The sequence below is a fragment of the Vulpes vulpes genome, chromosome 3 (genome assembly GCF_048418805.1).
Source record: "Vulpes vulpes isolate BD-2025 chromosome 3, VulVul3, whole genome shotgun sequence".
In the NCBI taxonomy this organism is placed as follows: Eukaryota; Metazoa; Chordata; class Mammalia; order Carnivora; family Canidae; genus Vulpes; species Vulpes vulpes.
Window position 1 is genome coordinate 75,227,720 of NC_132782.1, and position 23,161 is coordinate 75,250,880.

Here is a 23,161-nt window from a genome sequence, read left to right on the forward strand (position 1 = left end):
TTGTTTTTGTTCCCAATCTTAGAGAGAAAGAACTTAGTCTTTCCCTATTGAATGTGATGTTGGCTGTAGGTTTTTGTCTGTTTGTTTTTTTTTTTTGTTTTGTTTTTTGTTTTTTATTTTGTTTTGTTTTGTTTTTTTTGGGTAGATAACCTTTATCAGATCTAAGAAAACCCTTCTCTTCCTAGTATGCTGAGCATTTTCAAAATCATGAATGGATGGTGTATTTCACAAATGCATTATCTGCATCTATTGAGATCATTGTGTAGTTTTCTTCTTTAGTTTGTTAATATGATGAATCACATTGATAGAGTTTTGAATGTTGAACCAGCCTTGCATTTTCAGAATTAACCCCATTTGGTCATGATACATTATCCTTTCTGTATATTGCTGGATATGATTTAGAATATTTTGTTGAGGATTTTTGTGTCTTCTCATGAGTGATTCTGGTCTGTAGTGGGTTTTTTGTTGTTTCTTTTTGGTTTTGTTTGTCTTGTAATTGTTTTTGTCTGGTTTTGATGTCATGGTAATGTTTGCCTTACAAATTAATTGAGTTAAGAAGTGTTCTATTTTCTTCTGTTTTCTGGAAGCAGTTACGTAGAATTGGTACTTCTATACTTGGTAGAATTTGTCAGTGAAACCATCTAGACCTGGAGTTTTTGTTTTGGAAAAAGATTTTAAACTATTAGGGCCATTCAGATTCTGTTTTGTTTCTTTTTTTAAGATTTTTATTTTATTTATTCATGAGAGACAGAGAGAGAGAGAGAGAGACAGAGAGACAGAGAGACAGAGACACAGGCAGAGGGAGAAGCAGGCTCCATGCAGGGAGCCCGACATGGGACTCGATCCTGGGTCTCCAGGATCACACTCTGGGCTGAAGGCGGGCCTAAACTGCTGAGCCACCCAGGCTGCCCAGATTCTGTTTCTTCTTGAGTGACTTTTAGTATTTGTGATTTTCAAAGTATTGATCTATTTGTAAATTGTCAAATTTATGGGAATTGTTTGTAGCACTTCCTTATCCTTTTAATGTCTATACCTGTCTGTAACGATATCCTCTCCTCTATCTGATATTGGTACTTGGTGTCTTCTCTCTCTGTGTCTGTCTCTCTCTTTTTCCCTTTGCCAGCTGTAGGTCATGGTTTATCAGGGTTATTTGATCAGGGAATCAGCTTTTGATTTTATTTACTTTTCCTGTTTTTTTGTTTTCAATTTCATTGATTTTTGCTCTAATCTTAGTTTTGCTATACTTCTTTGAATCACTTCTATGCATTTGCAGCGCAGGGATGAATCTGGGACTTGTATAGATTCCTCCTCAGAATTAGGGATCCCTTTATTGGCTTTCTCCTTGCTGGAATTTTCTTACTAATCTTTTGTTTCCAGTGGTCCCTTTCCCAGTTCCTCTTGGTAAGAAGACAGGTTTCTCACAGAGAGTTTTAGCCCTCCTTACTGTCAGATAGTTCCACATGACTGAATTCACCCTCAGGGTAAAGCCATGAGGGAAAAGAGAGGAATTTTAGGATTCCTCCCACATGCTTGAGACCACAGAGGCCCTTTTCTTATTTCTTAAAGGCAGAGAGAGGATTTTTCACATAGATTGAGGTATCTGGGCCACCATGCTTGAGGTGGAGACCTTTAGACAAGGCTAGGAGAGAAAAATTAAATGAAAACAAACTGTGGTAATTCCCACGTTCTCCAGCTCACATGGATCCCTTTTAGTCATCCTCTGGCCAGAAAGTGGGGCTTTTTTATTATCTCTTCCCCCTGGGAAATTCCACAACTTAGCCCACCCTGGTTCAAACACAGAAGGTAAAGGAGGAAGAACCTCTCAGAAAACTCCATTGCACTGGTTTTTATTCAAATTTTGGCCTTTTCTCCCTATCTACCTGCTATTTTTACTTTTTAGGGTCCTTGGGTGGTTGCTTTCTGTATTCTGTTCAATTTTTAGTTATAATCAGTGAGGAAGGAAAGGATAGGTGCTAGAGTGCCCATATTCTGTTCTATCCAAAGCTAGAACTGGTATACATATTTTTAATTTTGGCCTTGGTCTTACAAATTAACTGACAGTTAAGGATCCTCAGACATTTGGGGAAAATGTCCAATTTGAGAAACAGATGCAAACACACACCAAGGAACTCAGAGGAAATAAATGAAGCTGCAAGAAGTAAACCTAAAATAAGCATCGATGGCTGTATCTCCTTCGATCTAAGAAAAGAGTTAAGGTAACAAATGAAACAAAAACAAAAACAAATGAAGCTGCAAGAAGTAAACCTAAAAAAAACATAAACATCGATGGCTGTATCTCCTTCGATCTAAGAAAAGAGTTAAGGTAAGAGGAACAATCATAGGATAGGAGAGAATGCTTAAAAATTAAATATAGCAGTAAGTAGCAGTAAGTTTAATAAATGAATTTAATAGAAGACTTGGAAGCGTACATTGTGTTAATCTCCAAGAAAATGGAACAAAAGGAAAAAGATATGGAAAATAAAAGAGTAAAAAAAAAAGGTTCAATTTAAGACGTTCAACATTTGGCTAAGTTGTAATACATGAAAAATGTCTAGTTTTGAAAAACATGAATTTCTACATTGAAAGGACCCACCACGGACCCTTCACAATGAATAACTTAAGACCTACACCAAGGCGCATCCTTTGTGAAATTTTAGATCAATAGGATTAAAAAGAATGGCTAAAATTAACAGCTCAGGAAATAATAGATGTTGGCAAAGATGTGGAAAAAAGGAACCCTCTTAACTTTTGGTAGGAATGCAAACTGGTGCAGCCATTCTGGAAAAACAGTATGAAGGTTCCTCAGAAAGTTAAAATAGAACAACCCTGTGACCCAGAAATTGCACTACTGGGTATTAATCCTAAGGATACAAAAACAGTGATTTGAAGGGGTACATACACCCCTATGTTTATAGCAGCAATGTCCACAAGAGCCAAACTATGGAAAGAGCCAAGATGTCCACAGATGGAAGGATAAAGAAGATGCAGTACACGTACACACACACACACACACACACACACACAATGGAATATTATGCAGCCATCAAAAGAATAAACTCTTGCCATTTGCAATGATATGGATGGAACTAAAAGGTATTATGCTAAGTGAAATAAGAGAAAGACAAAATACTATTTGATTTCACTCATGTGGAATTTAAGAAACCAAACTGATGAACATAAGGGAAGGAAAGAATAAAATAAAATATAAACAGAGGAAGCAAAACTACAAGAAACTCTTAACTATAGGGAACAAACTATAGGTTGCTGGAGGGCAGGTAGAGGGGTGGAGTAACTGGGCGATGGGCATTAAGGAGAGCACGATCTAGTGAGCACTGGGTGCTGTATGCAACTGAATTGCATACAATTTATTGCATACGTGGAGTTTTATAAGTTTTTCCTCCTTTACCTTCTGTTTTTGAACCGGGTGGCGTAAGTTGTGGTATAACCCAGGAGGAAGAGATAAATTCTACCCCTAAAACTAATAATATGCTATATGTTAACTACAGTATAAATAAAATCGAAAAATAATTTTTTAAAAAAGTTTCTTAAAGCTTCATAAAGAAACAAAACCAGGTCATATTTAAGAGCATGGTATCAGATATTTCAAGGACAATGACTTTAAAAATTCTGAGGGGGAATTATTTTAATTTATAATTATATCCCCTCAAAACTACCAATCCAGTGATGGTAGAAAGATATTTTCAGATCTCAGTATCTCAGAATGTTACCTCCAGTCTATATTTTCTCAAGGAAGCTACAAAAGATTATTTCACTAAAACAGATGATTAACCAAGGGGAAAAAGGAAGATACTAAATCCACAAAATAAAAGGTTCAGTGTAGGGAAGAGGTTGGAAGTCAGAATGACAGCTGTGCAGCAGGCCCAGACAGCAGCCAGCCTGAAGCAGGTTGTCCAGGATGGATCAGAAAGGTTAAGAGTTCTAGGAGAAAACGTACAGTTTTCAGTATGGGTGATCTTGTGGAAAATAATGCTCAGAAATCAATGTTCAAGAAAAAAAAAAAAAAACCTGGGAACTGTTCCAAATTTAAGGCAGCCAAAGAGACATGACACCTGAAAGCTATTTCAGACCATAAGATTGAACCTGTACTGGAAGGAGAAAAATCTATAAAAGGCATTACTAGAATAACTAAAACATTTGAAATGTGGACAGTAAATTAGATAGAGTATTATGCCAGTGTGAATTTATGGAATTAACTATAGAATAAAGCCCTGTTCTTCAGAAATTCATGCTTAAGTATTTAGAGGTAAAGAACAATGATGTATATAACTTGTTCCAGGTGATTCAGGAAATGTGTGTGTATGTGTGTGTGTATGTGTGTAGAGAGAAAGAGGGAGGCACAATAAATGATACAGCACATGGGATTAAATGATAACAATAGATGAATCTTTCTAAAGACTATATGGGTATTCCTTATTCTGTTTTTGTTTGTTACTTCTTTTATAAGTTGAAACTATTTCCAAATAAGTTTTTAAAAACTTAAATAAAGGGGATCCCTGGGTGGCGCAGGGGTTTAGCGCCTGCCTTTGGCCCAGGGCGCGATCCTGGAGACCCGGGATCGAATCCCACGTCGGGCTCCCAGTGCATGGAGCCTGCTTCTCCCTCTGCCTATGTCTCTGCCTCTCTCTCTCCCTCTCTCTGTGACTATCATAAATAAATAAAAAAAATTAAAAAAAAAAAAAAAAAAAAAAACTTAAATAAAAAGCATGTCAGAGTGTCAAAAAAAGCATATTGCCCAGAAGGATTTCGGAAAATTGATGGTGGCATTGAAAAAAACAAAAAGATAGTTATTAACTCTAAGAAAAGCAATATGTGCATAAAAAGAAATATAATTACAGTTTTATGGACATTTCTGGCATAATATGTTCCTGAAAGAAACTCATTTTCTATGGAATTGAACCTTCAAGATACCAGAGCTAGGAATTTATTGCTTAAAAGGAACTCAACATCAAATAAAAGAAAATGGAAGTGGGAACAAGACTAAATTGTTGTATTTAAGAATGCTCACTTGTGATAAATCCATGTGTTTGATTAGGTTGGAGCATGTGCAAGGGGATAGGGTGGTTGTTATTGAGGGCGTTCAACTTAAAATAATTCATTTTTTAGGACATGAAATATTTATTTTTAATACTAAGTAATATGCTTAAATTCTAATATAATTTAATATAATGTAATAATTATATATATAAATATTAAGATAGTGGTTTTCCCAGGGGAGGAGGAGTAACTCTAAGGGGAGCATAGGAAAGCTTCTGAGGCACTGGTATTGCTCTATTTCTTCATCTAGGTGCTGGTGCACAAGTATACTCAGCTCATGGAAATTCATTCAGTTTTATACATTTATGTGTAAATTTCTATGTGTAAATGATACTTTGTTAAAAAATATATTTAAAAATACCAAGGCCTATAGGGAAACAAGAGATGGGGTGGACCATTCAAATCCTGTGTAACTAAACAGATGATGAAGAGAGAACAAGAATAATCCTATTTAAAATACTGGAAGAGTTAAGAGACTTGTTAAATTCTACATAAAATAAATAGATGATAAGGTCAATGTAGGACTTCACCTTAGGGCAGATGGCAGAAATATGAAGAAAGCTTGCTGGATGAGGACCTAAGAAAGGGCGGAGGCAGCTGAGTTATGGAGTCAACAGTATGTTGGAGATGTCATGAAAGCCTGAGGCCAAACCATGGTATGGACTGTGTTCCTCTGTGGCCTGCTGCATCCAGTGATCCAATCTAAAAATGGTAAAGAATTTGTGTAAAAAGAAATTTCTGGCTAAATACCAAAGAAACCACTAAAATTAGTTGAAAAGTGCTTGCCTCTGAGGAGGATGACTCCAAGATCATAGAACTGCTAGTTTTTGTCCTAAGTCTGTTATTATCTGGTTTTGAAAAATACAGATGTGTAATTTTAATAAAATTTAGTATCATGGGGATCCCTGGGTGGCGCAGCAGTTTAGCGCCTGCCTTTGGCCTAGGGCGCGATCCTGGAGACCTGGGATCGAATCCCACGTCAGGCTCCCGGTGCATGGAGCCTGCTTCTCCCTCTGCCTGTGTCTCTGCCTCTCTCTCTCTCTCTCTCTCTGTGACTATCATAAATAAATAAAAATTAAAAAAAAATTTAGTATCATGAAAACAAAAAAATCTTACCAAACGAGTATACAGGTCTTAACACCAAGTTCCTCAGAATTTTTTTTTTAGATTTTATTTGTTTGACAGAGTGTGTGTGCACAAGCAGGGGTGAGGGGCAGAGGGTTGGGAGAAACAGACTCCCCACTGAGCAAGGAGCCCAACCCAGGGATAGATCCTGGAACTTCAGGATGATAACCTGAGCCGAAAACAGATGCTTAACTGACTGAGCCAACCCAGGTGCTTCCAGAAACTTTTATAATAGTAATCAAATATTTTTTGAACATACAGTATTACAAGATACCATGCTAGGCCCAATACAAGTATTATTCCACTTATGTGCATTTTCCAGGATCCATTTTTCCTTTTAAGTGGTTATGGCCATTTTGGGTTCTTGAGCTAATGTGAAAAAATAGACCTTTCATCATGAAAAAATTTTAAGCTTTATTCAATACCTACTGTCTCCAGTGACCTAAGAATGAGGCCCTTTCCTGGTACAAGCTGGTCATTTCCACAAAAGAAACTTTGACAAAGGAGGGGGACACCTGGGTGGCTCATTGGTTGAGCATCTGCCTTCAGCTCTGGTCGTGATCCTGGGGTCCTGGGATCAAGTCCCATATTGGGCTCCCCGCAGGGAGCCTGCTTCTCCCAATGCCTGTGTCTCTGCTTCTCTCTCTGTGTCTCTCACGAATAAATAAAATATTAAAAACAAAAAAGTTTGACAAAGATTTTATAAACACAAACATTTACTTTTCTGTTGCTATTGATTTTCATGTCCATGGTTTAACTTTACCACCTGGATCAGTATACATATTTATATGCTAATTTTTGTCTCTGAAAGTTTGTTACTAAATTGATGATGTATCATAACCCATGAATTTAGATCGAAAGAAATATGCATTATTTTTTCGTCTTCACCCAGGGCATCACCTCCCATGAACCATGCTGTTAACTCTCAACAAAATGGTAGGAGAGAATGTTCTAGCTCTTTTGTCAAGAACTTCATCTTGTTTGATTTGCCTTGACATTGGATCTTATCTGAAACTTTATTATCAAGGGTTGTTCCTATCAGAGGAATGGGTAAAAAATTATCAGTAATTGGAATTGTTTGGAGCAACAGAGAAAAATATATTGCAAACAAGCCTTGTATACCAAGAGGTGGAAGCAACCCAGTGTCCATGAGTGGATGAATGGATATACAAAACATGTATATACATAAAATGGCCTACTAGTCAGTCTTTTGTTAAAAGGGAAGGAGGGAATCCCTGGGTGGCTTAGTGGTTTAGTGCTGCCTTCGGCCCAGGGCGTGATCCTGGGGTGCCGGGATCGAGTCCCACATTGGGCTCCTTGCATGGAGCCTGCTTCTCCCTCTGCCTGTGTCTCTGCCTCTCTCTCTCTCTCTCTCTCTCTCTCTCTCTCTCTGTGTGTGTGTGTGTGTCTCCTGAATAAATAAATCTTTTAAAAATAAATAAATAAATAGGAAGGAAGGAAATCCTGTCACATGCTACAACATGTATGAACCTTGAAGGCACTATGCTAAATGAAATAATAAGCCAGTTACATAAAAAGAAGTACTGTGTAATTCCACTTCTATGAGGTATCTAAAGTAAAGTTGTCGAATTCTTAGAAACAAGATGAAAAAGTAGTTGTTAAGAGCTGAGGGGAGAGAGAAGAGCTAGAGTTGTTTCATGGTAGAATGTTTAAAGATTCTGGAGATCGTTTCACAACAATGCAAGCATATTTACCATTCCTGAACTGTACACTAAAAATAGTTAAGATGGTAAATCTTATGTGGGGTTGTTTTGTTTTGTTTTTTAGTTTAGTCTTAGATACATCTTTGTTTAGGTAGATAGATACCAAAGAAGGAATCCAGAAGTCTGATCCACAGATGCTCAGTTGCTTCGTGTAAACTAACTGATCAGTCAAGTACATTTTTGCTACCGCCTAGCAGGGGATAAGTGAAGGAATGGGTCAAGAGGCAGGTGGTATTGCTGAAAGAGAGGTCTCTGCATGTGGAAAATTGAGGAATTGGGATACTCTCCCAAATTTACTACAGATACAGTTCATATATCTGTGAGTATATAAAGAGAATTTTTAAGTTACCGTTATGGAATTGTATTGTTAAAATATAATAGCAAAAACAAGATAATTGCACACTTATTACAAAATTTAAATACCAAAGAAAAAAGCAAATGATTTCCAATACATAAGTAAGCAAGTAAATAAAGGTAATCAGAAGTCTAAACTTGTGAATATATTTTTCTATTTAAGTTTGTAAAATCATGTTTACCATTTGTTCTGTGGTAATTAATTTATTTTAAAGATTTTATTGAGAGAGAGAGAAGTGATGGGGAGGGACAGAGAGATAGAGAATAGCAGACTCCCAGCTGAGCAGGGAGCCCGATGTGGGGCTCAATCTCAGGACCCTGGGATCATGACCTGAGCCAAAAGCAGATGGTTAACTGACTGAGTCACCCAGGTGCCCCTGTTGTAGTTGTAGCAGCGGTTCAGCGCCGCCTGCAGCCTGGGGTGTGATCCTGGGGACCTGGGATCGAGTCCCGCATCGGGCTTCCTGCGTGGAGCCTGCTTCTCCCTCTGCCTGTGTCTCTGCCTCTCTCTTCACTCTCTCTGAATGAATAAATAAATAAATCTTTAAAAAAAAAAAAGACATTTCAGGGGCTGATGCTGGAAATATAATTGGCAATTAAATTGCACACATTTTGTACAGTATACAATAGTTTTTAACATGCTTATGCTACTTAAGCCATTTCTCTCTTTTTAGTCTATCCTATTGAAATAAGGTAATATACAGACTGACACGTTGCACAATATATTTGTTTAATGTTGTATAATCATGAGAAGTAGAAATAGCCTGATGTTCACCAGCAATGATATTTGTCATTAATTACAGTATATCCATAAAATATAAAACAAAATGTTTAAGATCAAATGTAAAATGTTTTAATAAAGTATGCTGATGTTTGTGCAAGAAAAATAGCTTTATATAAAGGCATGCTATATCAAAATCATTGGGCCTTGAAAATAGAATGCTAGAGAACAGAATGTCTTGTATATACATGTCTACTTATATTTTGACATTAAACCACCACACAGTTATTCCTAACACAGTTATTTCCCACAGCAGTGCTATGAATTGAGTACTTATAACCATCTCCATTTTACAACTGAGAGGATACAGAGTCCAAGATTAAGTGACTTATCCAAAGTCACACAGCCTATTATTAACAGAACCAAGGTTGTCTGACTCCAGAGCCCACACTTCTAGCTCAGGGGGTCCACAGTGGGTAGACCTTTCCTTTGCAGAAATTACATCCTTAGTATTTTTCTTGAACATTTCAAACTTTTTGTCATGTCCGGTTCATTATGCATCCAACCACCTTTGGAAACCAACTGAATTTTAATTTCTGTTTCTTACAGCTCATTTAAAATTGGTCTGTTTATTTGTTTTCAGTAAAATGGACTTCTCAGAGTTTTTTATTTTTTCTCAGAATTTTATAACCATCAAACACAAGCAGTTTAAAATGTTTGAATAGTTTTGTTATACCAATAGGCCATTACAAAATGCTTGTACAATCTAAAATTAGAAAAGCATTGAGGCACCTGTGTGGCTCAGTTGGCTAAGCATCCAACTTTTGATTTCAGCTCAGGGTTCTGGGTTTGAGCCCCCCCACTTTGGGTTCCCCGCTCAGCGGGAGTCTACTTGTCTCCACTCCCTCTGCCCTTCCCCTTGCTTGCACACACGCTCCCTCTCTCACAAATAAGTGCATCTTTAAAAAAAAAAAAAACTTGGGCAGCCTGCCTGGCTCAGCAGTTTAGCGCTGCCTTCGGCCCAGGGCATGATCCTGGTGACCCGGGATTGAGTCCCACGTTGGGCTCCCTGCATGGAGCCTGCTTCTCCCTCTGCCTGTGTCTCTGCCTCTCTCTCAATCTCTCTCTCTCTCTCGCTCTCTCTTTCTCTCTGTCTCTCATGAATAAATAAATAAAATCTTAAACAAAAAAAAAAACTTAAAAAATTAGAAAAATATAGGCAAAATTTATTTCCTTGACTAAGCTTGAACTGGAGAGGGGAAATGAAAAGAAGCAAGGAGCCAGTGATCTTAAATATAAGTGACAAGAATATCCATAAACGGTATGTGTAAGCCAGCATTTCAACAAATTCTTCCTCAGAGGAAGGAGAATATCAGGAAACCTCATATTGTTATTTACTTCCTTTCTTTATTAGTTTTGTATTCCTGAATGTTTTAGTCGTTATATTAGGGCCTTGTAGATATTCCGGGAGGAGATTACAGTAAATCTTAAATTTGGTTGAGGGGGAAAGAGTGAAGTTGGAAAGACATTAAGGTTTGTCACTAATTAATTTAAATGTGATTGATGAACTCAATATAGTAGCTCTTTTTTTGCTGCTGTTATAAAAGTAATATTTGATCATTAAAGAAAATTTACAAAATGCAACAAAGTAGAAGGAGAAAAAAGTACCCTTATTAAATAAACTATTTCCTACCATTCAGATACAGTTGATAATTGTGGTATTTATTTTCTTAAAATAATTTATTCTTTTTCTGATAACTTAGTTATACATGTTCTTTGTGGAAAACTAGGATAATACATAAAAGTTTTATAATGAAAATAAAAATTAAAAAAAAAGATAAGAAAAATTACCTGTCAGCCCACTACACAGATTTTTTTTAACTGAGGTGAAATTTTATTAAAATTAACCATTTAAAAATGTACATTCAGCCCATTTAGTACACTTGCCGTGTTGTGCAGCCATCACCTCTAATTCCAGAGCGTTTTTCTTTTTTTCTTTTTAAAAAGATTTACTTTTTTAGAGAGAAAGAGAGCATGCACACAGTGTGAGTGGGAGGAGGGCCAGAGGGAGCGAGAGAGAAGCAAACTCCCCACTGGCTATGGATCCAGACACAGGGCTTGATCCCAGGACCCTGAGATCACAACCTGAGCTGAAATCAAGAATTGGATGCTTAACTGACTAAGCTACCCAGGGGGCCCTCAAAGCATTTTAATTACTCACAAAGGAGATGCTGTACCCATTAAGCAGGCACTCCTCACCACCCCCTCTCTAACCCTTGGCAACCACAAACCTATTTTCTGTCCCTGTGGATTTACCTCTTCTGACATTTTATGAAAATGGACCGATACAACATGTGACCTTTTGTGTTTGGCTTAGTCCAGTTAGCATAATGTTTTTGAGGTTCATCCACATTGTAGCACATATCAGTGCTTTCATTCCTTTCCATGGCTGAATAATATACCACTGCATGAATACACGATGTTTTGTTTATCCATCAGTTGATGGACATCGAGTTGTCTCCACCTTTTAGCTATTGTGACTAATGCTGCTATGAACAAGTACTTGTACTTGCTTGAATACCTGTTTTCAGATCTTCGGAATGTATACCTAGGAGTGGAAATTCTGGCTTGTACGGTAATGGTTTAACTCTTTGAGGAACCGCCAAATTGTTTTCCATGGTGGCTGCACCATGTTACCCACCAGCAACATACAAGGATTCCAGTATCCATATCCTCACCAACATTTATTATTTTCCATTTTTTATGTTATGGCCATGACATCTTTTAAAAATATAACTAAAAAATAAAAATATAATTTACTATAATGCACATTATTTATTTTTTTCAAGGTTCCCCTAACTTTACCTCACCCCAATTTTTAAAATTTGAACAGTATTTGAACTGTAATGTATTTTTTGGGGTAAATTGGTTGGAAGCAATGATTTTCAAACTATTTGATCCCAGTACCCCTTTATACTTTAATAATTATTGAGAACCCCAAGTCATTTTTACTTATGTTATGTCTTTGGTATTTATTGTATTAGAAATTAAAAACAGAAAAATTACTTAAATTATTTAAATGTATTCATTCATTTAAAAATAATACTTTAAACCCATTACATGTTAAAATATTTTTGTAAAAAATAATTTTTCCCAAACACACACACATGCACACAGTAATGAAATGAATGGCATTATCAGGGAAATACAAATCAAAACCACAATGAGATACCACCTCACACCAGTGAGAATGGGGAAAATTAACAAGGCAGGAAACCACAAATGTTGGAGAGGATGTGGAGAAAGGGGAACCCTCTTACACTGTTGTTGGGAATGTGAACTGGTGCAGCCACTCTGGAAAACTGTGGAGGTTCCTCAAAGAGTTAAAAATAGATCTGCCCTACGACCCAGCAATTGCACTGCTGGGGATTTACCCCCAAGATACAGATGCAATGAAACGCCGGGACACCTGCACCCCGATGTTTCTAGCAGCAATGTCCACAATAGCCAAACTGTGGAAGGAGCCTCGGTGTCCATCGAAAGATGATGGATAAAGAAGATGTGGTCTATGTATACAATGGAACATTACTCAGCCATTAGAAACGACAAATACCCACCTTTTGCTTCAACGTGGATGGAACTGGAGGGTATTACGCTGAGTGAAATAAGTCCATCGGAGAAGGACAAACATTATATGGTCTCATTCATTTGGAGAATATAAAAAATAGTGAAAGGGAATAAAGGGGAAAGGAGAAAAATTAGTGGGAAATATCAGAAAGGGAGACAGAACATGAGAGACTCCTAAGTCTGGGAAACGAACTAGGGGTGGTGGAAGGGGAGGTGGGCGGGGGGTGGGGGTGAGTGGGTGATGGGCACTGAGGGGGGCACTTGATGGGATGAGCACTGGGTGTTATTCTATATGTTGGCAAATTGAACACCAATAAAAAATAAATTTATAAATAAAAAAATAAAAATAAAATCATGACAGCAGAAAGCAAGTAAACTGAGCTGGCAGTGCATCTAATAAAACAGTGATTCAAGAAAAAAGAAATGAATGGCATTGTTTCTGTCACCACAAATCTCTTTAATGTCTACCGGAATTGAAGACTGTTGGATTCTCATATTAACCCCTGCATTTCAGCCTTTTGCATTATTAAATGTCACACATGTACCTTTTTGAAAACTTCCCTAAATACACTTGGGAGGGAGTGAGTGAAAGAGGCAAATGTGTTAGGTTTATCCTCAGGGACCTAGGAGACTAGAGTTGGAGAACAGTGATTTTCATATTTGTTGTTCCTGGCAAAAGTAGATGTGTTTAGAAACCTTTGAACAATTTTTCATTCATAACATAGATGCTGGTTGTTTATGTCCCCAAATAAAAAATATTCAAAGAAGTTACTATTTGGATCAAAGATGAACCTTTTTTTAGAATCAAAAATAAAGTAGATTCTCTTTTACATAATCATTTCATTGATGTTACTATACTGAAACAAAATGAACAGATGTATAATTGTTGCTTTAAGAAAATATTTCCATACAACATCCATTCATGATAAAAACCCTCAACAAAGTAGGTTGAAGGAACATACCTCAATATATTGAAGGCCATCTATGAAAAACCTACAGCTAATATCATCCTCAGTGGGGAAAAATGAGAGCTTTATGGTCAGGAACAAGACAGGAATGTCCACTCTCACCAGTTTTATTCAACATAGTACTGGAAGTCATGCCCAAGCAATCAGACAACAAAAAGAAAAGGCATCCGTATGAGCAAGGAAGAAGTGAAACTTTCAGTATTTGCAGATGACGTGATACTGTATATAGAAAACCTGAAAACTCCACCAAAAAAACTTACTAGAAATGATACACAAATTCAGTAAAGTTGCAGGATACAAAATCAACATACAGAAATTGGTGTCAGTGATGAAACACCAGGAAGAGAAAGAATCAATCCCATTTATAGTTGCACCAAAAATAATAAGATACCTAGGAATAAACCTAACCAAAGATGTAAAAGATCTGTACTCTGAAAACTACTGATGAAAGAAATTGAAGAGGACACAAAGAAATGGAAAGACATTCCATGCTCATGGATTAGAAGAACAAATACTGTTAAAATGTCTATACTGGAGCACCTGGGTGGCTTAGTGGTTGAGCATCTGCCTTCAGCTGAGGTTGTAATACTGGGGTCCTGGGAATGGAGTCCCACATCAGACTCCCTGACTCTGCCATGTCTCTGCCTTTCTCTGTGTCTCTCGTGAATAATTAAATAAAATCTTTTTAAAATGCAGTCTAGGCAGCCCGGGTGGCTCAGTGGTTTGGCGCTGCCTTCGGCCCAGGGTGTGGTCCTGGAGACCCAGGATCAAGTCCCGAGTTGGGCTCCCTGCGTGGAACCTGCTTCTCCCTCTGCCTGTGTTTCTGCCCGCCTCCCTGCCCCTGCCGTCTCTCATGAATAAATAAATAAAGCGCACTTCAAAAAAAATAAAAATGCAATCTTATAAATAAATAATAAAATACCTATACTACCTAAAGCAATCCATACATTTAATGCAATCCCTATCAAAATACCCAAAGCATTTTTCACAGAACTAGAATAAGCAATTATGGGGGTGCCTGAGTGGTTCAGTTTAGCATCTGACTCTTGGTTTTGGCTCAGGTCATGTTCTCAGGATCTGGCTCCATGTGCAACAGGCAGTCTGCTTGGGATTCTCTCTCTTTCCCTCTGCCCCTACTCCCTGCTTGCAATCTTTCTCCCTCTCTCCCCAAAGTAAACAAATAAAGCCTTAAAAAAAATCCAGGGATCCCTGGGTGGCTCAGCAGTTTAGCGCCTGCCTTTGGCCCAGGGCGCGATCCTGGAGTCCCGGGATCGAGTCCCACGTCGGGCTCCTGGCATGGAGCCTGCTTCTCTCTCCTCCTATGTCTCTGCCTCTCTCTCTCTCTCTCTCTCTCTCTCTCTCTCTCTCTCTATGTCTATCATAAATAAATAAATCTTTAAGAAAATTTTTTAAAAATCCTGGGGACACCTGGGTGACTCAGTGGTTGAGCGTCTGCCTTTGGCTCAGGGCCTGATCCTGGAGTTCTAGGATTGAGTCCCACATAGGGCTCCCTGAAGGGAGCCTGCTTCTCCCTCTTTCTATGTCTCTGCCTTCTCTCTGTGTGTCTCATGAATAAATAAATTAAATCTTTTTAAAAAATCCTAAAATGTCTATGGAACTACAAAAGAACCTTTTTCAATCTTGAAAAAGAAAACTGGAAGTATCACAATTTCAGACTTCAAGCTATATTACAACGCTATAGTAATCAAAACAGTATGGTACTGGATTAGACACATATATGAATGGAACAGATAGAAAACTCAGAAATAAACCCACAATTACATGGTCTTCAACAAAGGAAGAAAGAATGTAAAATGGCAAAAAGTTTCTTCAACAAATGGTGTTGGGAAAACTGAACAGCTACCTGCAAAAGAATGAAGCTTTATCACTTTCTAACACCATTAATAAAAAATTCAAAATGGGTGAAAAACCCAAATGTGAGACCTGCCTAGAAGAGAGCACAGGTAGTAATTTCTCTGACATTGGCCATGGGAACATTTTTCTAGATCTGTCTCCTGAGGCAAGGAAAATAAAAGCAAAAATAAACTATTGGGACTTCATCAAAATAAAAAACTTCTGTACAGCAAAGGAGTCAGCAAAACTAAAGACAGCCTACGGAATGAGAGAAGATATTTACAAATTACATGTCCAGAAAGTGATTAGTTGCCAAAATACATAAAGAATTTGTAAAATGCAACACCCAAGAAACAAATAATCCAATTAAAAACTGGGCAGAAGACATGAACAGACATTACTCCAAAGAAGACATATAAATGGGCAGCAGGCACATAAAAAGATGCTCAACATCACTCATCAGGGAAATGCAAATCAAAATCACAATGAAGTATCCTTACACTGTTAGAATGGCTAAAATAAAAAACAAGAGACAGCTTTTGGTGAGGATGTGGGGAGAAAGGAACCCTCTTGCACTATTGGTGGGAAAGCAAACTGGTGCAGCCACTCTGGAAAACAGTGTGGAGGTTTCTCAAAAAGTTAAAAACAGAACTACCATGGGGCACCTGGGTGGTTCAGTGGGTTGAGCATCCAACTCTTGATTTTGGCTCATGTCATGATCTTGGTGTCATGGGATTGAACCCTGTGTTGGACTCCATATTCAGCATTGGGTCTACTTATCCCTCTTCCTCTGTTCCTGCCCCCACTGCTGTGAGTGCACACGTGCTCTCGCTCTCTAAATTTTACAAATCTTAAAAAAAAAAAAAAAAAAAAAAGAACTACCCTACAATCCAGCATTCGCACTACTGGGTATCTACTCAAAGAATACAAAAACACTAATTCAAAGGATGCAGGCACCCCAGTGTTTATAGCAGCATTATTTACAATAGTCAAATTATGGATACAGCCCAAATGTCCATCCATAGACAAATAGATAAAGGAGATGTGATACACACACACACACACACACTGGAATATTAGGTATAAAAATTAATGAAATACTGCCATTTTTAACAAGATGGATGGAGCTACAAAGTTATAGTCTGAGCAAAATAAGTCAGAGAAAGACATGATTTCACCCATGTGGAATTTAAGAAACAAAGCAAATGAGCAAAGGGGGGGAAAAGAGAGAAAAATAAACCAAGAAACAGACTCTTAATTATAGAGAACAAACTGATGGTTACCAGAGGGTCAATGGAGGGGATGTGTGAAATAGGTGATGAGAATTAGAGTACACTTAATGATGATCATTCAGTAATGTGTAGAATTGTTGAATCACTGTATTGTATGTCTGAAACTAATAGTGTTCTATATGTTAACTATTGGAATTTTTTAAAACTTAATGAAAAAAATGACCAACAAATCATCATTTTAAAAAAAAACATTTCCTTTTGCTCAATTGGTTAATATCCCAGTCCTTCTATAAATTACTTGGGGCAACTCTGGAATAAGTAATATAATAGAATTATTAATATAGACGGGACAAGAAAAAAATGGTTAGTAACTAAGATAAAGCCAGAAATAAAGTTAGCATATAAAATATATTTCATATAGTTCTGTATAGCTTTTATTTTTTTTTTAATTTTTTTTATTTATGATAGTCACACAGAGAGAGAGAGAGGCAGAGACATAGGCAGAGGGAGAAGCAGGCTCCATGCACCGGGAGCCCGACGTGGGATTCGATCCTGGGTCTCCAGGATCGTGCCCTGAGCCAAAGGCAGGCGCCAAACCACTGCACCACCCAGGGATCCCCTCTGTATAGCTTTTAGAAGTAAGGGGAAACCATAATATTTTCAAATGTTCAACCTGAACATTGACTAAAAGATTTTTAAATTACACCACCCTTAGTTTTAAAGGCTAGTGTCACTTATGAACGTCTGTTCTTATTCACCTTTCCAAGGAGAATAATTGTATGTAATGCCAGTCTACTTTGCTTGTGAATTGACTTGCTAACACTTTTAACAACAAGTTTATCAAAGTTTATTAAACATTATTTAATTATATTCATCAAGGAATTAAGTGATTGTATTGTTTGGTTGAAAATGCTAAAATAGTAACTATTTTATAACTTTTAATATGATACAAGGGAAATAGTGTAGCACTGCAATCCAGGAGACCAGAGATCTAAGTTGGGTATTGAGGTTGAATTCCCATAAGCCTGGCTAGCCAGGTACTTGATGCTTATGGTGAAGAAGAGTGTAAATTGATGAGAGGGAACTAAGAATTTAACTGGAGATATGGAGGCACTCTATATGGTGTTGGAGTGTGTGTTTGTTCCATTGTTTATGAAAGGTACTTAGAGTCTTCTTTCACACTCTTGGGTAAGTATTCCAGAATTAGTACGCCAACTACTCAGATGTATCCAGGATTAGTCAGATGTTCCAGAAAAGTTAAGATTTGTGCCTTAAATGTATGTAAATTTTGCTTTGAAAATAATCATTGAGTGGTGAGTGGATAGAGGTGGACATGAAACAAGAAAGGTGCAATTTCGAAGCTGGGTGATAGGTATATGAGGTTATTACTCTGTTCTGTTAATTTTGTGTATATACATTTAAAGCTCCCCACAATGTTTTTTTTTTAAAGCAGCATTCTGCTCTACCATATTAGAAAGTCATAAGATACTTAAAATTCAGAAATCACCCCTGAAACTAATAAGATGCTATATGTTAACTAAATTGAATTTAAATCATTAAAAAAAAGAATTCAGAAATCAAGAAATAGCCATGTAAGCATACTATTTTAAAATGTGGAATTAAGGGGATCCCTGGGTGGCTCAGCAGTTTGGCGCCTGCCTTCGGCCCAGGGCGTGATCCTTGAGTCCCAGGATCGAGTCCCACGTCGGGCTCCCTGCATGGAGCCTGCTTCTCCCTCCTGTGTCTCTGCCTCTCTCTGTGTGTGTCTCTCATGAATAAATAAATAAAATCTTTTTTAAAAAATGTGGAATTAAATAGGGAAAAAAGGTTAAAAGATATCATAATGCTTGCCTCTGGGGTCAAAATTGTATGTGGAGAGGGCTGGAATATGGGATGCCTATTTTGTAAGACTTTCAGTGTTACTTGATTTTTAAACCTTTATGCATGTATTACTTTGATAAAATGATACATTCTGTGGATTTCTGCATTGTTTTCAAGGAGAATATCAACATGATCCTGTGTGAATAATTAGACACAGAACAATGCTTGGAATATATAAAAATTCTGTTTGCCCATGATAATTTTGGCAGTATGCCCAATTATTTCTGTGGCCAAAGGTGGCAATTTACACTTGAATTCCTACTTCAGATGAGTAGGGCTAAGCAGTTTGATTGCATCTGGTTTCTTCCTGTCTACTCTTTTGTTTTTTACCCAATAGTCAAGAATGGTCATAAATAAGCTTATATTACTCTCCTATTTAAAAGCCACTGAATGTTTCCCCATTGCAATTAGGATAAAATTCAAACTCTCTATCACGGCCTACAAAAGTCCATAAAAGCTGAAAATGATCAGGTGCTTCATTCTCTTGTCATTCTTCCCTCCTCAGTGTGTCAGCCTCGATGGCCTTCTTCCACACTCATGGCTCATTCCTGCCTCAGAGGCCTCTGTACTTGCCAGTCCTCAATAGACTGGCTGCTTCTCATCATTCCGAATTTAATTCAAAATGTAGCTCCTTAAAAGGCCATTTCTGACCACCTACCTAGAGGAGCCATTCTAACCCTTCTTCTCCAAGAGCAGCGCTTAGAGTGTGCTCCTCAGACAGGAAGCATGAGCTGGGGGCATTTTGATTTGTTTGGAAATGCAGTCTTAGGTCCTACCACAGACCTGCTGAAGGAAAACCTAGATTTTATTTTTTTTAATTTATTTATTCATGATAGACATAGAGAGAGGCAGAGACACAGGAGGAGGGAGAAGCAGGCTCCATGCCAGGAGCTCGACACGGGACTCGATCCCGGGACTCCAGGATCGCGCCCTGGGCCAAAGGCAGGCGCTAAACTGCTGAACCACCTAGGGATCCCCGGAAAACCTGGATTTTAATGAGCCCATAGATGATTGTGTACACTTTTAAGTTTTCAGAAGCTCTGGTCTAGAATAGCTCCCCCCTCCCTTTCCCTGCATATCTGTTAATAGTGTCATCCATTTCTGAAGATAACTTTGTCATTTGTTACATGGTCACTACTTCTCCCTAAATGGAGTAAGAGCTCCACCCAGGGCACCACCTTTTCTGACTTGTTCTCTCCTGTGTTCCAGCATTTGACTCAATCTCTGCACCTAGAGCACGCACAATAAGTATTTGACGTGTAAAAGAATACACAAATATGATTATTTTGTGTTCCTCAAAGTGTCTTACTCTGTATGGTGAAAATCTTCGGGGCTCTCACTTGTAATATTGGGGCTTCTCTTCCCTCCCAATATCATTATGAAAAGGTTCACTCTTTCTTGAACATTACTAATTAAACTGTGACAAAGAATCACTTATTTACTCTTGTTTTCAGGTAGTTTGTTTTCCAAACGAATATTTAGGTTTTACTGAGTGCTTCACTATGGACTTAAAACCATGACTGGTGTTTTCTTTTTTATTTTTGAAAAGCATGTTCAGTCAGAGTTAAAGTTATCCTCAAAGGTTTTCATCCATAGTAAATGTTAGTTTGATATTGGAGTCAAATATTATTAAATCCAAAATAATCTTTTTTTTAATAGGAAAATAAGATTCTGAAAATGTTATGTGTAGAATATGAAGTTAAACTGCAAATAAAAACTGATGGAGCAAATTGTGTATCAGTTTTTTTTTTTACCCTTGAGGTGTGATTCCAGGAAGGACCTGTAGTTTCTGATACTGTTGTAGGTTTAAAGATATGTTCCCAAAATGTGTTTCGTATTGCATATCCTAGTGAAATTTGTCGGGAAACAACATTTCAGTCCACATTTTTTGTGATTTTATTTATTTATTTGTGAGAGAGAATGCGTGCACAGGGAGAGGGGCAAAGGGAGAGGCAGAGAATCCCAAGCAGACTGCACTGTGCACCGAGCCTGACCTGGGGCTCGACCATGACCCATGAGGTCCTGACCTGATGAAACCAAGAGTCACCCAGGTGCCCATCAGTCCACATATTTTGAATGAAGAAATAAGGCAGCTTAAAGTCAGTGGCTTTCAACTGGGTGAGATTTACCCCTTGGGATGTTTGGCAATCGCTGAAAACATTTCTGGTTGTCCCAGCTGGCAGGGGAGTACACCTGCCACTAGGGAGTGGAGCCCAGGGACACTGCTAACCCCCTGTAGTGCACTGAGCAGCCCCCGATGGCCAAGAATTCTTAGGCCAGAATGTCAGTGCTGCTGCTGCTGCTAAGGGACTGGCTTACACCCAGGGAGCCCCTCCTCTGCAATCACCAACACCATCAAAAAAAGAGCCCTTTGAGCCTACCTTTTTGATAAGAGAACCTATAGAAATAGGCAACTTAGAGATTCAAATGGGGGTATTAGCATGGCATTCTCAGGCAATTTTTCATTTTTAAAAATAGGAAGACTTAAAATGGGGTCATTGGTTTTCCTTATTTTACAGATGGGGTCGAGGATTTGGTCTTTTGGGTTCCATTTTTGGAAAGGATGGTGTATTAAACCAGCCAAACAGTGTCTTTGGACTTATATTTTATATACTACAGTTATTACTTGGTAAGTATTTATACAGCAATACAAAAATAAGTTTGTTTTGTTATATTCCCTTCAGTACTTTGTATCTTTCCCCGGAAATGTCTTTATATTAAATAAAAGTAACTTAATGATAGAACCACTAGTTTGTAGCACATTGTTCTGTGGTGAAAATTTGGTTCACTGAGATTCTGATGATGCTGATGCTAACTTTGGTATCTGTTGGTTTTAATCAGGTACAACAGCATCCCAGAGTGTCCAGAAAAACCAGCCCTATTCACAGAGCTTATTATTCCAAACAGCCTTCCCCAGAAACTTTTTCCTTGTTAGTTTATATACTGTGCAGATTACTTAAAAATAGTATGCCCTTGAGAGAACATTAACAGGAAGCAGTGTGCATAATTCCACCACCTTTACACACCCACTGTGTCCATTGTCTGTTGCTTTTTTCACTTAACTTTTTGTGAATTTTTATGTTGTTTCCTCTCTTCAGTGTTTTATTGTTGATATCAAGGTTTCAAGATTTTTGTGTACTAAGTAACACTGTGGGGATCAACTTTGTTTAAAGTCCTCCTGACACACACCTCCCCCTTTGAATTAGTTCTGCAAAATAAATTTCCAAACACTGGACAAATGAGTCAAAACACATAGATTTTTTCTGATGGACTTTAATACATATGTATTACCAAACTGCTTATCTCTCAATTGTCTGGCTTCCCCCAAACTTCATCCCTCCTTTTTTTTTATTTTCATTTAAGATTTTATTTATTTATTCATGAGAGACAGAGAGTGGACATTTTTAAAAAGTGTTTTCTGTGAAATCTCTAATGGTTACAAATCCCCATCATTTTAATTTCCTTGCATTGTCACTTTTGTTATTGGGATCCTGATAATAGTCCACTTTCATATTTGTGACAAACAATTTAGCCATTCTTTATACTCTTTTATGTTAGTTTGGTGAATTTTGATTGCACTTTGAGAGTTAAATCCACCATTTTTGCCCTTTGGTTTCCATTGTTACTGTTTTACCCCATCACCTGCTGTCTTTTCTGTGCTCATCTGCCTAGCTGAAATTGATTCGTTATCAGGCAAATTGTGAATCTGAATTTTTCTAAATACTCCTATCAGCTTTGCCCAGTTCCATATCCTGTAGAAATACAAAAATATGCACAAGGATATTCATAGGAGTATAGCAAAAAAATGGAAATAGCTTTGCAAAAGTAATGGTTGAATAAATTAGGTTACATCCATACTGGATAATACTATGTAGCTATTAAAGGAAAAAGCAGGTCTTACATGAATATTCTAGAAAGATCAAGATTATAGTTTGGTGAAAAAAACAAATTGTAGTATAATAGGTATAAAAGAAGTATATGTTTATATGTATGCATATAAATGTGTAGGAAAAAGTCTGGTGGTTGGGGGCCTGGGGTGAGACTTTTATTTTTTATTCGATTTATTTTTTCTGTTTGGATTTCTAAAGAGTATAGTGTATAAGCTGAAATTAAAATAGCCTAAGAAACGCTTCTCATTTTTTTAAAAGATTTTATTTATTCATAGAGACAGAGAGAGAGGGGCAGAGACACAGGCAGAGGGAGAAGCAGGCTCCATACAGGAAGCCCAATGTGGGACTCCATCCCGGGTCTCTAGGATCACACCCCAGGCTGCAGGCAGCGCTAAACCGCTGCGCCACCAGGACTGCCCTAAGAAACGCTTCTGACTATGTTAATTTTTGGAGATAGAGTTGGATCAAATTTCATTTATAATATTTAATTTGTGAATTTCCTTATACATATTTTTTAAATGGCATGTATCATGTGTATCTTTTTTCACATTTTGTGTGTGCACATGTAGCATTTTTTTAAAAAAGATTTTATTTATTCATGAGAGACACAGAGAGAGGCAGAGACACAGGCAGAGGGAGAAGCAGGCTCCCTGCAGGGAGCCCGATGCAGGACTCAATCCCCGGACCCCAGGATCACACCCTGAGCCAAAGGCAGATGCTCAACCACTGA

The 23,161-nt window shown here is 37.7% G+C and overlaps 1 protein-coding gene across 2 annotated transcripts in view; it reads left to right on the forward strand.

Annotated features, from left to right (window-relative positions):
* The window catches only part of VKORC1L1 (vitamin K epoxide reductase complex subunit 1 like 1), a 70,485-nt gene that overhangs the window by 41,222 nt on the left and 6,102 nt on the right, over positions 1-23,161 (forward strand). The window contains exon 2 of one of the 2 annotated variants that reach the window (XM_026017486.2): positions 21,061-21,170. The exons of the other annotated variant lie outside the window; for it this stretch is intronic. Coding sequence (XP_025873271.1) covers positions 21,061-21,170 — 110 coding nt within the window. The remainder of the gene's footprint in view (positions 1-21,060; positions 21,171-23,161) is intronic. 2 annotated transcript variants of the gene reach the window in all.